This window comes from Montipora foliosa, unplaced genomic scaffold (assembly GCF_036669935.1).
Source record: "Montipora foliosa isolate CH-2021 unplaced genomic scaffold, ASM3666993v2 scaffold_12, whole genome shotgun sequence".
Classification (NCBI taxonomy): Eukaryota; Metazoa; Cnidaria; class Anthozoa; order Scleractinia; family Acroporidae; genus Montipora; species Montipora foliosa.
Window position 1 is genome coordinate 7,330 of NW_027179419.1, and position 16,398 is coordinate 23,727.

Genomic DNA, 16,398 nt, shown 5'->3' on the forward strand with positions numbered 1-16,398 from the left:
AACTCTGGGAGAAATATGAAATGGAATAAAGGAACACAGCGTGAGAGAGTACGAATGGGATTTTTCTTATAATAAAAGAACTACCCCCCGAAAGCTCGAAACAGTGTCGAGAGAACAGCTAGCAAGGGCTGCCAGTTTATTTGCTTCCCGATGTATCACATGACCGGAACTAAACTTTCATTTTTGCCACGAAAAATGATCTAAATATTAATCGGTCTGTGACAACGCCGTGACATAGCCCAGTAAGGTTGTAGGCTTCGGGTCTTGGGTTCCTACTTCTCGCACTGGAAACGCTTGCTAAGCAGGCTACATACAAGGTACAGAGAGCGGCAGGAACCCATGGGTAAGAGCGAACAACTACCCTATATCCCTGTCACGGCGTTTTCACAAATACTAATACTAGTATTAGTATTAAGTATTTAAATTTCCCGCGGATGAGACTCCCGTGGGAGCCGGATGACCAATAACAAGAAACTAATTTGGCATCATTGCGTCACTGGACCGAAACGGCCTTTTTCCCGAGGGAAAAGGTTGTCTAAAAATAGATCGGTTTGTAAAAATGCCGTGACATAGGTCTGGTATGGAAGTTGTTCGCTCCTATTCATGGACTCCTGACTGAGAGCGGCCAACCCACATCGGTGAAGCATATTCCAACAATGGTCTAATCTTGGTCAGGTAGATCGTTAGCCCGACTTCTGGACGTAAATCTAAAATCGGCCTTCCGACACACACTCAGAGAGTACAATCTCTTACTTGCTCGACTTAGGATGTCATCAAAAAGTGCGTTCCACTTATGGTTATTTTGTTCATGAACTCCGAGCAGTTTAAAAGTGTCTACTCTCTGCAGCACCACATTCCCCACACTACCTGGACCCGCAACTTGACGCGAGGATCTGTGGAAAATGATCCACATCTCCTTGGTCTTTTTTAGCATTAATCTCCATTTTGTTCCTGACTGCCGATAGCCTCGTTATCCATGACTTCTAGCATATGACTAGTGCAGCCATTGGGCACTGTGAGTTCATATTTGTACAATCATCCGCATACTTACAAGTACTGATATTAAATCCTGACGGGCAGCAGTCATCAATGTCATTTACAAACACAAATTTGAAATTACGCCACTCTGGGGTACTCCTGCTACAACATACCCTGTCCTTGATAACACTCCTGGCAGTTTAACGTGTTGAGGCGTCCTAGAAAGAAAACTCTGAAACAACTTCCAGAAGCTACGGGTAATGTTCAGTGTGGTCAATTTCTCAAGTAACGTGGCATGGTCCACAAGGTCGAGAGACATGGATGCCACGAAACGTTATTGCTTAAAACTTGGACGGCAAAATTTTGAGCAAGAGCCACACGAAGGCATCTCTGCCAGCCTTCCTTTTCAATTTAATTTTTTTGCATAGGCATCGTTATGCTAATGTGAAGTATGCATACCCATAAATCACGTGTTCGTGCGCTCGTGTTTCTAAGGGTGATTCCGACGATTCCGTTTAATTTCTGATTCCGCAACACGATCTCTTCCCTGAAATCATGATTATCGTGAATTCTTGATTTGCTTTGAATTCACTATTGTCGTGAATTTAGGACACTGTGTCCCTGCAGCACTTGCGGTAGCAGAGAAAATAAGGAAATAAAAAATCCGTGGATTGGATTTGAGCCCGGAGTTCCTACTCCATAAGAACCGCTTCTTTCCGCTTCACCACTGAAAATCAAGACACCGCAATCTCAAAAAACAAAAAACATTTAAGTCTCCCCAATAATATCTCTGCTGAAGATTAATTAGGCCTAAGCTAGATTAATAATTAAGGCATAAGCTTTGATTTTAAAATGTTTAGCTGTGCCGTGAAGTTTGGTAACCGACCTTTTCAGTGTTTGATATTGTTTGTTGCCGAGTGATAATACAGCATTATGAAATAGTGATTAATTAAAATATGATTGTCTTTATGCTACTAGAGTCGTGGTGGTCAAGTGGTCAGGTGACGTTAATCAACATTCCAGGTGCGAGTCCTATGTCCATACACTTGGGTTGTCTTTTAAGAAATAAATGACCATTCCCCGTGCGTCTGTTCAGTAATAGATGACAGATGACGTCAAAATGTGGTAAGAACAAAAAAGTGGCACACGAGGCGACAGCCGAGTGTGCCACTGATGTTCTTACCACATTTTGACGTCTTCTGTGATCTATTACTGAACAGACCCACGGCAACATGGAATCTATTGTTTTATATAATAAAGAATTAAACTTTATTCGCATAAAAGCTGATGGTGACGTCAATCGTGCGTCTGTCCTCTAATAGATCATAGGCAAGAACCAATCAAAATCCGTGAATAACTTGGGTTATTATATAAATAAAGCTTTCAGTCTCCTAAATTAACGAAAATACGGAATTATACACAAATTAAGAATTCACGATAGTAGTGAATTCAAGGTAGAGAATGGGTTGGGTTCGGCTTCCGCATTTTCCATGTGCCCTTATGTTTAGGGTTTGTTCGTTTCCGATAGACGCAGACATGCAACATTTGTTAGTATAATAAGGGCAGGCAAAATTTGTGATTCACATGAGCCTGTACACAACTCAAACACCTTGCAATAGTTCAACCATCCGTGGCTTTCAATTCATGCCATGTTCCGCGTTTGCCTATTATCTCAAAGGAGCCAGTAGTGCTGTTTGACGGAGTTCAACGTCATGTAAAGGTTTTACTTGAGCGTACACGCATGGAATTCCTGACAACCATAGCCAAGAAAAAGATATCGAATAATCTTACCAGAATACGCTATCCTTATTAAATATTCAGGTATAATTCAATAATAACATCTTCTCTATTAGACAAAGACCTTCAAGTTGTCAATCCATTTGCACTGATCCTAATCATATTTAGCTACACGCCATCTGTAACGCAGAGCGCACCAACATTGTTCTTGCCAATAAACATGACTCTCAGTCTCCTATTGTTAAAAGGAAGACCTGTAGAACAAAGCCACCGCTTTGAAGCACTCGAACCCTGAAGCCTCCCATACGTCGTATACTTCTTTCCACGATCAGAAGCTATAACAAAGCAAATGCTAAGTCAGTAGCTACCGATTGGATGCATCAGACCAACATTGACTTTTAACGCTTTACTCCATGACTGCACTCACATGTGGATTTGCACCGAGTTTCAATTTATTGTTTTCCTGTTTTTAGAATTTGGGATTCTTAGAATTGACTGTACAGGCTAAATATATCAATTCCGTAATTGCTCCTTTTTGTTATCCAGTCACCCAGACAACCACAACCATGAGTGTTATTTCCTCGTTGAGCATCAATTGGCAGCAGTTGACACGCATTTCAGTCGCCCGAATTAATCAATAGTAGAAGGTGTGAAGGGCAATAAGCGTACGAGTATATATGCCTGCTGGATGTCCGTTTGTTGAGCGAGGTCTCATACATCTTGTAACATTTTGCTTATCACGCAAGAGTATGTACTCCATGAGTGTTGAGTATTATGTTAAGAGCAGGCCAATAGGCTGGTTAAGGTTTTGTATGTTATGCGAGAGCCACACGAAGGCAATTCTGTCAGCCTTTTTCCTTTTCAATTTCAATTGCTTGCCTATGGTATCGTTATGATGATGTGAAGTTTGTGTATCCATAAATAAACGAGAAGCCCTCTTCAATTGCTGTGTCAGAAACGTTTAATATACTTGTTTAATTAAAAATCTTGTAATATTTGTAACCTTTTCAGTAATATTTTCAGGTTGATTAGAGTATATTTTTTCTTCCGCTTTTAACACTCCCTACACCAACCTCACATGGGAGTTGCTAGGTGATCAAACATCACTCAAATAAATTTAATTGAAGAGAAGGAAAGACGTATTTCTGTCTCAGATCTCTAGCCTGAAATAATACAGAAAGGCTGTTTTCTTCATGAATGAACGAATAACTGCCGATAGAAGAAAGACCGGGAAAACAACAAAGTAAAGTGACTCGTAGAGGGGCGTACCTTATGAGATGTTTGTTTCGAACAAGACTTGAACCAATTGATCCTAGTTTAGCTCACTGGAAGAGCCTTTTCATCAAGTAGCAGGAAAAAAATTAAAGCGATAATTGCCTGCAGGAGGGGTTCTGGTACAACGAACTTGTGTGATTAAAAAAATGTGGGCAACTATACTCAAATTGTATTATCTGGTTTTAAACAATGAGGCAAAATCGAGTGGTCTCAAGACCCGATAAAACATGACTTGCTAGTTTGATCGGCTTCATAAACATTCCACAAAAAGCGCGTCCCTCTGGAGTCCGAAAAAAGGTTCAAATTGTGCGAGGAGAACATTAGCATACAAGAGAAAAAGGCTAGGCCTTATTAATATGCTTTATATAAAGAACTCTTTATGAAAGGAACGATCGGGAAGTTAAACAGCACGTCATTTTTTAAATTAGAAATGACAACCAGGAATGTCTCTAATGCGTCAGCGTCGATGGGCTGGAAGAAGTAACTTAATTGCTAGTTTTATCTCACATTGCACATTTCTAATTTTGTTCGCCTTTATGAAAGGGACGATCGGGAAGTTAAACAAGACGTCATAATCACAATCATAATGTCTCTTTATGTGTCAGCGTTGATGGGCTGGGAGAAGTGATTAAGAAAACGCAATAAAGTGAGACGACTTTCTTGGAAACACTGCGTCTGGTAGTGAATAATAAAGTTCAGTCAAGCGACAAAACACATCAGGGGTGTGTAGCTTTGAACAGTGATATGCAAAAAGGGTCATAAAGAACGGTCTAGGCAAGGCCTGACTGACTGAAACAAACTGACTTCAACTTCCCCTCACTTTAGTAATGGTGTGCAGCGCATTTCTGTTCTCGGCTGTTTTGCAGGGTAAGTTGAATCCACATTTTGAAGAACTCTTAAATTGTCAGCAACCTTAACAGCATTGCACTCTTGTCGGTTGCTCCAGTAAAACGTGCATGATGGCGCTCGAGGCCATGAAGAGTTAAAATAGTTATTTTCTCTTTAGATGGCTCAGTAAGACTATGTGAGCTGGCATTGACGTAGCAACCAAACTCTTTGCTACCAATATGAGTTACCTGATATTAAGTGAACTAATAGAGTTACACCAAAATTTTGACGATGGCGTTATCGTAAATAAATTATAACGATCACGCTACATGCCGTAGAAGCAGTAAATACATCGTTGTCCCGGTTCCGACACGGCAGACGCACGTTTCCGTTAAAACAACCGACAAACAACTGCAAATAAAATACAGCTTGTAAACGTAAGAATAAAATCAAAGGATGCAAAAGAAATGGAGCCGATACATGTACTTTCGTCAAGACATAAAACCGTTATCATTGAATATTGGCGTGGAGAAAGTTATCCTTTTAAATGAAGCGTAACTGTCTGAAACTAGTTTGAACCTGTGACTGCACAGTTCGGATATAAAATAACTGTTGATATATATATATATATATATATATATATAAATATATAGATATATATATATATATACATATATATATACATAACTGGTGAATAATGCAAAATTCGAAATCGGCTAGAGCATGAGGTTCTTTGTTAAAATAAGTGGCAACTTCAACTTGTGGTTGCGGAAACGAATTTTAAGTTCATTACTAGTGGAACCAACATATTGCACATTGCATTTCTTACACGTAACCAAGTAGATGACATTTTTAGATTTACAACTAAGAATCTGCGTAATAGGATACATGCTGCTAGTGCTAGTGCTAGAAAAGCAATTAGTTTCCTTTAAATAATTGCGACACAGATCACCTTTGGCTGTGCACTTAAAGCAACCCCGCTTGTTATCGGGCGCGCTATCTTGCTCACAAGGCTTACTCCTCAAGATTTCTTTGATGTTTTTAGTTCTACGAAAAGCAGGAATGATGGACTCTACCGGAAATTTTTTTTTAAGAGATGGTGAATCATAAATTAAGTGCTTATGCTTCCTAAGAATTTTCCCAATGCTGAGTAAGCGAGGGTTGAGATCAAGCACCAGTGGAAAAATTTGTTTGGACTCCTTAGGCTGAGGTTGAAGCAATGTTTCTCTAGGAATAGACTAAACTTTCTCAAACTGTTGTGAAACCAATCTAGGGTTGTAGCCCCGGTTATATAAATAACCCGATATTCTGAAGAGCGTTTACTAAACGCCTCATCCATAGAACAGTTCCTCCGAATCCTGGTACCCACTCCATAGGGAATGGCTCTGGTAACCGTGAGCAGGATGTGCGCTATTCCGTAACAAATAAATATGATTGTTATACCTCCCAACTCAAATACGTTTTCTGATTGGAGGAGAACGTGCCACGTGTCATTGGTCAAAACTTCATGACGCCCTTGGGCGAACAAAACTTCATGACGCCCTAGGGCAACAACAACTTGAACTTTCGACTCACACGTGATCAGGTCGAGCTTATTTTACTTGTCGTTGCCTCACAAATAACGGTTAACACAAAATTTAAATTTGAAGTAACAATGGAAGAGACAAAAAGGAACAAACAAACAGCAAAATCCTAGCAGCATTTCACTGCTTAAATCCACAAGAGCCGGCGTATGAGAACCGTTAATTAGTCAATGCCTTAAAGTGTTCAGTTTTCGTTCATGTAATCGTCCTTTAGGTTTTCCGATATAAAATCATTGCAGAGAGGGTTAGTATTATAGTTAACTTTTTATGAAAGAGCTAAGACCAAAACGTATAATCAGATTCGAATCGTGTTAAGGTTTTTAATGAGTTCTGTTTATTTATTTATTTTTTTGTTGTTTTTGTTCGATTAAGCTCGAGTACACTCATTCAAAGTTCTTTTAGGCGTTTACGCTTGTTCTTTTCTGTTTTTTTACGTGCTAATTTTGTATTCTTCAACTTCAGTTCCTTGACTGTAGAACGCCGGCCAGAACGTCATATTTTCCAGTAGTTTTATTACAATTTGAATTCATTCCTGGTGTTTCATTTTTTGCTACCGAGTATAGCATAAAAATTTTGCGGGTTATAATTTTTGCGGATTTTACTGATTGACCCCTTTCCACCAAAAATAGTTCCAGCAGAATAATATCCTAAGCGGTTTTTCAAAATGGCCGCAAGCCGTTTTGCCGAAGCAACAGGCGCAGAAATTAATTGTTTTAAATGAGATGTATATTTTTCAGAGAATCACCAATGTAATTATACTAAACCAATTATTCACCTCAGGCTTGGTGAATGTCCATGAATAAAAACCTCGACGGTATTGAACGGGCCTCCCTCAATAATTTTGCCTTTTATGTGATAAAAATGTAATCGCAATGTGCCCTCGTGCAAATAAGGATTAATTTCACTCGTTATTTCAAAGCTTCCCAGATTACCCTCGTCGCTTCGCGACCAGGGAAATTTTGGGAAAACTTTGAAGACATGTGAAATTAATCTTTAATTGCGCTCTGGCACATGCGATTACATATACAACCTGAATGCAAAACGAATTGCAGCATGCACTAAGAAAACAAAAGACTTTCCAATTTTTTTTTTTTTCCACCGAGGTAAGTCATTTGTGAGGGAGAGATGGGCCTGAAAAATGGCGACAACCAAGATGGCGACTTAAAGGAGGTGGCTCCATAGAGTAGTCCACAGGGTGGGAATCAATAAGGACCTAAAGCAAGGAAGACGACGACGGCTACGAGAACGTTGTCTAAAAATATTATTTCCCGTTACTGTAATAATTTTGCAATAATTCCCCCAAGTCGCGAGGCTTGGACAGTGTGAATGCACATTACAAGAATAAAATTGGTGAGAACGGTCTGCGGACATTTAGAGCGAAAATTGAAAATTCATCGTGTGGTGCTCTCGTCCTCCACATGACCTCAAATTTGATCATTTCACGTCGTTGTCAAGACGAGAACGGCAAAGAAATGTATCAAAATGTAAAATACACTTGCAGGGCGTCCAAAAGTATTGTTTTTGCTATTTTAAAAGAGCCAATTTCTGTAAATATCAAGAATTCATGGTCACTCGACAATTTTCGAATTTCTTTATATTTTGCCTAAATAACACCTATAGTGAGTTATTTTTGAAAATAGCTTCCAAAGATCTCGAAGCGCCTAATTTTTTTCTGAAATCGAGGGAAGTTCCATTCCAAAAACGCCATTTTAGCGTCCTATCACTTCCGGAAATAGAGTAAAATTGTGCACTTTGTTATCGCTCGTTTACAGCTATCAATGCAATTTGGGCATATCGAAGGAGGTTGCCTATTTACCAAGTTAGGATTTCGAGTTGGATTTCGAGTTAGATTTCGAATTGGATTTTCGAGTTAGGATTTTTTGGCGGGATTTTTATGCCATTTTTTTTTTTTTGGTGGGGTTTCCAACAGATTTTCAGTGGTTTTACACAACGTACTTTGTCAATGGTGTTGCACATCGTCTCGACGTCTTTTCAAGATGAAGGAGAACGAGGGTTACTACCTCTCGCCTTCCTTTGGAGTAGAAATGTAGTTAAGACCTCTCCAGTGAGCTTTTAGATTTATTTTCCAGCCATAAGATGGAGATATTTTCGAATTTAGAAACATTTTGTAATTTCTTCTTCTGATAAACAACCTTATACTTTGAAGTGCCAATAGATGGGATATGCATATTTTTGGCATGTCGAGATCGAGATATTTAATGCCGACATTTTGCAAAAATTTAAAAATATAAAATATAAATTCCTGACGGGTAGAAGTAAATTTCATTTTAGATAATAATTCTTTGTAGACTGAAAGTTGCTGAGATGGTAAAAGAACTTTGAAATTTGAAATTTGATAATCTAATTTGGTAGCTAACTAAAACCAACACCAGAAAGGTCACGAAATTACCTTAAATAATTTTGCGAGAAAAATGTTGTGATTTTCATCCAAGCCAAAAACTTTTCACGGGAAAATCGGGAGGTAAGCATACCATCGCTCACGCAAATGAGGCTACCTGTTGTTACAAGTGACGTGCTCATAATTTGTTTTCTCTCTTTGTACATCGCCCGCGATACAGAATAATTTGACAAACGTATTAAACCTTGAGAATTACCAGTGCTCTTCTTGAGTGAAAAATAAAAAACAAATCCAAGAAAGTAACTCTGCATTGACCTTGATTTTCAAACAGATCCCGGATTCCATGGCGACTCTTTGCACACTTTACTACCTCTCGCTCATTATTTCGTTTTTTCTTTACTTTCCCTATAAATGCATCCATTCTTCCTTCGAAATTCTCTCAGTTTTGTAACTGTTACAGTAGCCACATGTAGTGTTTATCTGAAAAACTTTAATGCAATGATCTTCTTGCATTCCAAGCATTCATTGTGAACGCCATTACAAAAACATGTCAACAATCACACAGACATTTACCCGTAAGCACATGTCCCCCGAGGGACTTATTTTGAAATGAGGAGCATGCTAGTTACTGGGTTGCCCTATGGGAACCCAGTCGGAAAATAGGTAGATTTCCGTTTTAGTATTTTTTTCCGTGTCGGTAAAAGTCTTGCCTGTTACTCCCCTGGTGAGTGGTGTCTTTGTGCATAGAGCCTTATGCGCGTATTTTCTTAGGATCGAGAGGGTAGTGGAACTGCGTAGATTTCTCTGGTGGACACAGTAGAATCATTAACTTAGCCTGCAATGGCGTCGAAAGTCATGCAACGCGAATGGCGTTTTAGTGGATCCTTAAACAAAATATACCCTTATGGAGCTCAATAATAGAAAATCAGTTGGATAAACTAGGTATGAATCTCAAAAGCGACGAGTACTGGACTTCCACAACAATCTATCGCCCGTCGAGACGAAATCAAAGTGAGCAGTATTTACCTGAAGTACATGGTAATTTGACACAATTGAGTTTCTTGTCTTCACGCACGCAATGAAATAGGAAGAGGTTTTCGCCTCTAAGAGCAAATATGTTGTTTGTTTCAATAAAATTTTCGCTGGAAAGGGATTCTGTGGTATTTTCTGCCTTTGTGAATTATAATATCATGTTGTGTATTGAATTTTCGAGCTTAAGGTTGAAATGTGATATGGGAGAAGTTTTTTAGTATTGCTCTGTAAGCAGGAGGGTTCATAGACCTGTTGGAAGCGTGCTTGAGTTTCAACAAAATGAGCCCCAAAATCAGTGAAAACTTGTGACGCAGATGAATAATAAAGTAGCTGCTATTTCCAAAATGATGGAATTACCGGGTGATAAATAACGTCGTACGCGTCTTGGAGAGTAAATTTTGACTTTGCATAAAGTTGGGCGATTGTGATCTTTGTTTTGACTTCGCTCATTTCATTGTCAAACTTTATAACACTTGACAGAAAAAGAAACTTACAAAAACCCGGTATCTTGCCATCATTTGACACAGATGCTTCACTGTTTGGCGAGTAAACATGCCGGGGTAACTTAATCACGGCGCCCGCTGAATTCCGGCCATGTCACTTTCGATTTTGCAATTTACTTGAACGTAGCAAAAATCTCCCAAAATGTTTGTCGCTGATCGTAAACGGTTCAAAATTAATGTTGTTTCCATGTCGTAAATATTTTATTCTCGATCGACCGTCCGGGAAACTTCCTTCTGCTCTTTCTTATCAATAGTTATTTGCTTTTTCATCAATATTTGTTTTGCATAAAGCAAGCTAACAGGATCTGTACCTTGCTGAGTTCGCATTTGTTAGCGTTAATACTTTAGTAGTATTTTCGGTCAGATGTTTTTGTATTTTATGAGGGGTTTATTGTTTTGGTCTCCCATCCTAACACTAACCCCGCGAAACAGGGCTTGACTTCAGTGAAGTTTAGTATTACAAAGCTGTCAGATGCTTAGAGGGCACACTTGTCGTGAAAAGAAGTTGTGAGGGAACTTGAAAATTATCAACGTGTCAGCCCAGAAGCCAATGTTTCTCGCTTCTCTTTTATTTGTTATTCTTCAGAGACTGGAATGCTGTATTTCAATACCACACAATTCAGTGCCTTCTGATTTTCTGTAGCACGTACCACAGGCAACCCAGTGTATGCTTCACAGAAGCATCTCGTTGCAAAGGAAAATGAGTTCATGGAAGACTCAATGTCTTGCCTCTTACTTCATGTATGCTTTATATTGTGACGTCGCAGAATAAAAAGGCAAAACACTAACTCCACCCCAACACGAATTCTTTTGTTCACTGCATTGGATTGGAAATCTACCAGGCGGTTTACGGACAAACTAGCCGATTCGTTACAGCTGGATTCAGTGGATTACTAGTAAGCATCTCGAAAAAACCGACTCGAAATCCTAACTTGAAAATCCAACTCGAAATCCTAACTCGAAAATCCAACTCGAAACTCCAACTCGAATCCTAACTCGAAAATCCAACTCGAAATCTTAACTCGGGAGTTAGTTTGTCTCCTAGTATAGCAGAGATATTGTACGTATGTTGGAAAGTGCTTCTTTTCGGCTTTCATTAATTGTCGTAGAGTGGTCGGGTCAATTGTCGGGAATTCATCGGAAATAACAGTTGTGACGTCACTATTGGTGTGATCGTTCCTAGTGGAAAACGGTTGCAATTTTTTTTTTTTTGTTCATTTTTCGCCAGTTTCAATCCAGGTTTGACATACATAGCTGTGGTCAGGCAAGTCATGCATCGGAGGGATATTAAATTAAAGCTGTGTTCATTTTAGTTCGTAAAATTAAGGAGAAATATCACTAGCTTGTGTTTTCAGAAGTTTATTTCAAACGCGTACAGGTAGTTTGTTGGAGGTCTTGTTTGAAGTTCTTTCTTTTCAAGCAAAGCTGGCGTGTTTCAATACACCTTATTCCAAAATTTACGCCATTTAAATATTCTTTTGTTTTTATTCAAATTAGCCCTTGACGCCTCTTTCTTAAGCTTAAACTTCAAAAGAATAGTTTATCTTGAGGGAGACAACAAGGGCCAATTTATATCCGCATAAATCAGCGGCCATTTTGGAATAAGGTGTATGAAATATATATTTAAATGTGAATGATCTAGTGGAATAAAGTACATCAATAAAACTCTTGAACTGACAAATTTTCCTAACGCCGATGCCGAGCTAGTACGCCTGTGATTTCTAATTTTAGCGTGATTCCTATTCGCTGGCTTTTGCAGCTTTTGCTAATTGACTCTGAAATGACTTTTTTCTTCAGTCCGTTCTTTTGCTGAGGATTTTCATGTTTTCTTTTTAATCAGGTGGTGTTAGTTGGGAAATGAATTTTTCTAAAGAAAAAAGCGAAGAAAATGATTTAATTAAGAAATAACGAGAAACACCAAAACACGGACGGACTAACCTTACAGCTAATAAGAAAAAAAACGGTCCGGGAACTCCGCTTTTATGCTTGCCTAAATCTATATATTAAACCGTTACATAGGCCTAGTATTGAAGTTGTAGGCCTCTGGTTATGGGCTCTTGTCGTATTATAATAAATAGATTTAGCCAAGCCTTTAAGCGGAGCTCCCGTTTCTACTGAGCCCCAGAAAGCAATATAGTGTATATGGAAATAATGGTGCTTCTGCCGGCATAAAGTACAAAATTGATCGTCATTAGTGTATACAGTTTACAGTGATCACACCTCTGAGCTGACAGCAGTAAACAGACAAATCTTGAGAACAATAAATAACAATTTTAGTCAACAACTAAAACTGAAATTGCATGCACAGTAATCTCTTCCACAGCATTTTCCGTGTGACTGATAATCTTTACACCCTCTCTCTTCAGTTTAGAGCAACAGCAGAAAATACGAATTAAAAAGTCAAGCTAAGGCACAGGAATTTGCTTACTCGACTGCAATTTCACAGTCATACAAAGAAGTCCACGACTGGACATCCATTTCACACAAAAAGCCTATAAGTGATGAACGCGGTTCCAAAATAGCAACGACAGCCGGCACGTGCCAAACTAGACAAACAATTGTTATAACTCAATCCCTGTTGGCGGTTTTTGCCGAAAACCGCAGGTTCGAGCTTATCAAACCGTTTTTCTAGGTTTTTATCAGGCCAAAAAGAACCTAAACCTAACATTTCAGGCATTCTTGGTTTTTTGAGCGAGTTTTACAAAATAATTGAGGCAGCGAGGCATGCATTAAGAAGGAAAACACTACTGGAAAGTTAATCGTTGCAAGCAAGTGTTTTGTCTCTCGCTCTATTTTTCTCAGCTTTTTAACGGTGTTCGTCATTGAAATTTTTTCTTCTTCTCCTTCCTAGGCTTCTCTTGAGGCTTTCTCCGCTTAAATTTCTCAAATTTCGTCGCCTCTCCTCTAGTACTCTTTCCTGCTCTTTATCCCATTGCTCGTCGTAATAGAATGAAATACTTGAAAACAAGTTCCTAAAGTAAACAAGTTTCTGAACGAGACGGTAATTCCCTTACCGTTTCTGGCGTGATTTCCCGCTAAGATAAACGAGGGTTGCACATTGCTAAAATGTAACATACCCCTCCCCCGACAGGCTGTCACCTGATTCCCTTCCCTTCCCCGCTAAGAGTATACGGGCGTATATACGTTAAAACCAAAATTTCTCGAATAGATAGTTTACCAAGCTCCTTTACGCCATCACCATCTCTGTATAATCCAATCACAAAACAAGTTCATCTGAGAATCTCGGCACGAGCCACCAAAGGATATTTTTGGCGTTCTTGAAAATGCCTTGGAAATCACGCAGCTTTTTTCTCGGACCTTGGGAAAAAGGTTTACTTTTGCACTAAGGGTGCATCAAAAACCTAATTATTGAATTTATATACTTAGTTATTTTAGTCAGTGTACTTTTTTATTTATATGTGGTTTACAACCAATCTCTCTAGAGACACAGATAGCAATCAGATGTAATGTTCAATTGCTGGTTGACGAACAAAAGGAGGAAATGAGAGATCTTTTGTTTTCGTCCATCAACATGGGAGCCCAGACGACGTAACGTGAAAACCACGAATTAGCTTCATTAGTAGATATCTAGCTTTATATATAGCATGTAATTTCTTATCTTTTCTGACCTTTTCCTCAACACTCGTTTATTAGTATAATTGATTGAAATGACTTCTTTTTTAATAGTGACCGAGTACGATGTGGGACTGATTACGTGTTTGTCCGTCGCTCCATGGGGATATTTCTTAAACAGTGCAAATATTATCTCTTTAATAGGTAATTGCCAAGTTCATGTCTGCCTCCTCTTCAAAGAGAGTCTAGATACAAGTTTTGTGATGGTAATTAGTTCTACTTTACATACGAATGAAAACTAAATTTCATAGAAAAAACTTTGCACTTAGACTCGCTTTGAAGAGGAGGCAGACAAATTTGGAAATAGCCTATTGTCTTTAATCTAAAGCGGACGAGTTATATTCAAATCCAAATATGGCTGCATAACATTTAAATGTACGTGAAAGAAAGGAAACGTGTTTTTCAAAGTATCCTGAAAATGTTCGAATTTGGTCTTGGTAATTAACTTTCAGGGGCAGTCACGTAGAGGCTTTATAAAACTACTGATGCGCTACAACTGTGTTTTCTGTGACAAAAATCGTCTTTTTTGTTTACTGCTAATGCGTTTCTGTGCCGCTACGAACGTAGGAATATTTATACCAGAATGAACTTAGTAAGCCTAATTAACACAAATAGCGAAAAATGATAAATTATCCACTATTTTTGAAAGTGAGATGTTTAGAGCAATCTGCAATGTAGCGGCGAAATTAGTTCTACCGACACTTTTTTTGAGCGATGAGAGGCCCAACTAAAACACATAGCGACTTGGACGAGAGGAGCCGTGGTTTTAGCAAGTTACCTGAAATTGCTTCGAATCGAATTTTGGAGTTTAATTTTGGTTGATTACAATGTTTGTTCCAGGTGGGATCTGTCGGATGGACCCGTTCTTGTTTTAAGACCCTCCCTATTCATCTTTATCAATACTTAATAATGCCAAAAGACTATCACCTGATCATCGTCACAATCGTCAAGAAATATCAAGCTTTATTATATACTAAAACAGTGGATAGCGTTCTAGGCGTTCTAGGCGCGCTCTGATTGATTTCTCAAACTCCGAATATCCTGTGTTATTAAATTCTCAACCTCGGATAATGCAATTCTCGTGCTCTGATTGGTTCACTCAATCTCGGTTATCAGCTCATATACCTTAGTTTGACCATGTATGGTAAATGATTGCGCTAAACGTTGCTAAGTTAAAAATGTTTACGCCAGAAATCGAAATTTCTCTTAGTATAAACCACAAGAAAAACGTTTTTGGGGAAAGTTTGGATCAATTTCGAAGCTTAGAAGTACGCGAAAAAGTAAGAAATGTTTTTGTAATGAGCCTACGTCTGTCTGACCACCAAGTATTACACAACATCGCATCTTCATCGAGTTTTTTCGATTTCGCTAGGATTTTCTCCCTTTTTCGCTCGTATTTCGTACTTCCAAACTTTTGGAGTTTAAGGAATTTAATAAAACAATTATTCCATTCGCGCTTGTTGGATATGAGACTGGTTATAGCCAACTCGGCGCTACGCGCCTCGTTGGCTATTTACCATCTCATATCCAACGTGCGCTCATGGAATAATTGTTAACTATTCACCTACGCACCTGGGGAAATTTTGTAATTGTCGCAGGAAAAAATGAGTTAAAATCAGCTTTTTGGGCCATATTATCTCGCTGTTTTAGTATTTACATAAACAACTGTTCACCTCAGTGTCGCTGGCTAACGTCGGGTATATACTTCGCCGCGTCACGACTTGGTAAATATCCACCAATAGCTACGTCACTTCGATAAGTAGTTGTTAAATTTGCCAATTTAACGTTATTGGATAAACAAATAGCAGTTTTCTCCAAGGAACAGAAAAATCTGGAAATAACCCCCACTACTATTAAAAAAACCTTGACGCTTACAAAGCAACGCGCCTTCCCGTCGCCACCCAACAAACTTTTGCATTTGACAATTAAGTGTAAATATGTCAACTCAAAAACCCATGCAACGGTGTTCAACTCACAAATGTGAGAACTTTGCAAGAAGGAGTGATTGTCAATCAAATTCACACATCTTAATTTGCGGACAATTTGTAAAAAAAACTTTCTTAGGCGGCCACGGTAAGGCGCGTTGCATTGTAAAACCCCTCTCCCCCCTCCCCATTTTTTTTTTTTTTTTAATTAGAATGTCTCTGATATGCAATTAAAACTCTTTTAAGCTTCTTTCACCTGAATTAAGCAAAACAGACCGACTGTTGTTCTCCAGGGCTGGAGACCGGAATAAACGTAACACACCTATTAGGAGCGATTGAGATAAATTGATCTGTCTACCTAAAGCGAACATGTTGTTTTTAGCAAAGATTGCAATAGACCATTTTACAGTTGTAGCTAAGTTACCCGGCCTAAGAATGGAAGCGAGGCTGCCGGTGACCCTGCTTTGATACAAACCGTTGTGTTTTTCTAATGTTAATGTAGACTAATTAAAATTACAATAAAACAAATTTACACGATAAAAGAA

The 16,398-nt window shown here is 38.7% G+C and overlaps 1 protein-coding gene and 1 long non-coding RNA gene across 2 annotated transcripts in view; one reads left to right on the forward strand and one right to left on the reverse strand.

Moving 5' to 3' along the window:
- Positions 1-1,356: 1,356 nt before the first annotated feature.
- On the reverse strand, positions 1,357-3,707 carry LOC137985950 (uncharacterized). The gene is made up of 2 exons (XR_011119442.1): positions 3,143-3,707; positions 1,357-3,050 (listed from the first exon to the last, which is right to left on the reverse strand). It is a non-coding gene; the product is annotated as an uncharacterized lncRNA (long non-coding RNA).
- Positions 3,708-4,738: 1,031 nt separating this feature from the next.
- Positions 4,739-16,398, forward strand: part of LOC137985953 (mucin-4-like) — a 52,077-nt gene continuing 40,417 nt past the window's right edge. The window contains exon 1 of the mRNA XM_068833410.1: positions 4,739-4,857. Within this exon, the coding sequence (XP_068689511.1) occupies positions 4,818-4,857 (40 nt within the window). The 5' untranslated portion in view covers positions 4,739-4,817. The remainder of the gene's footprint in view (positions 4,858-16,398) is intronic.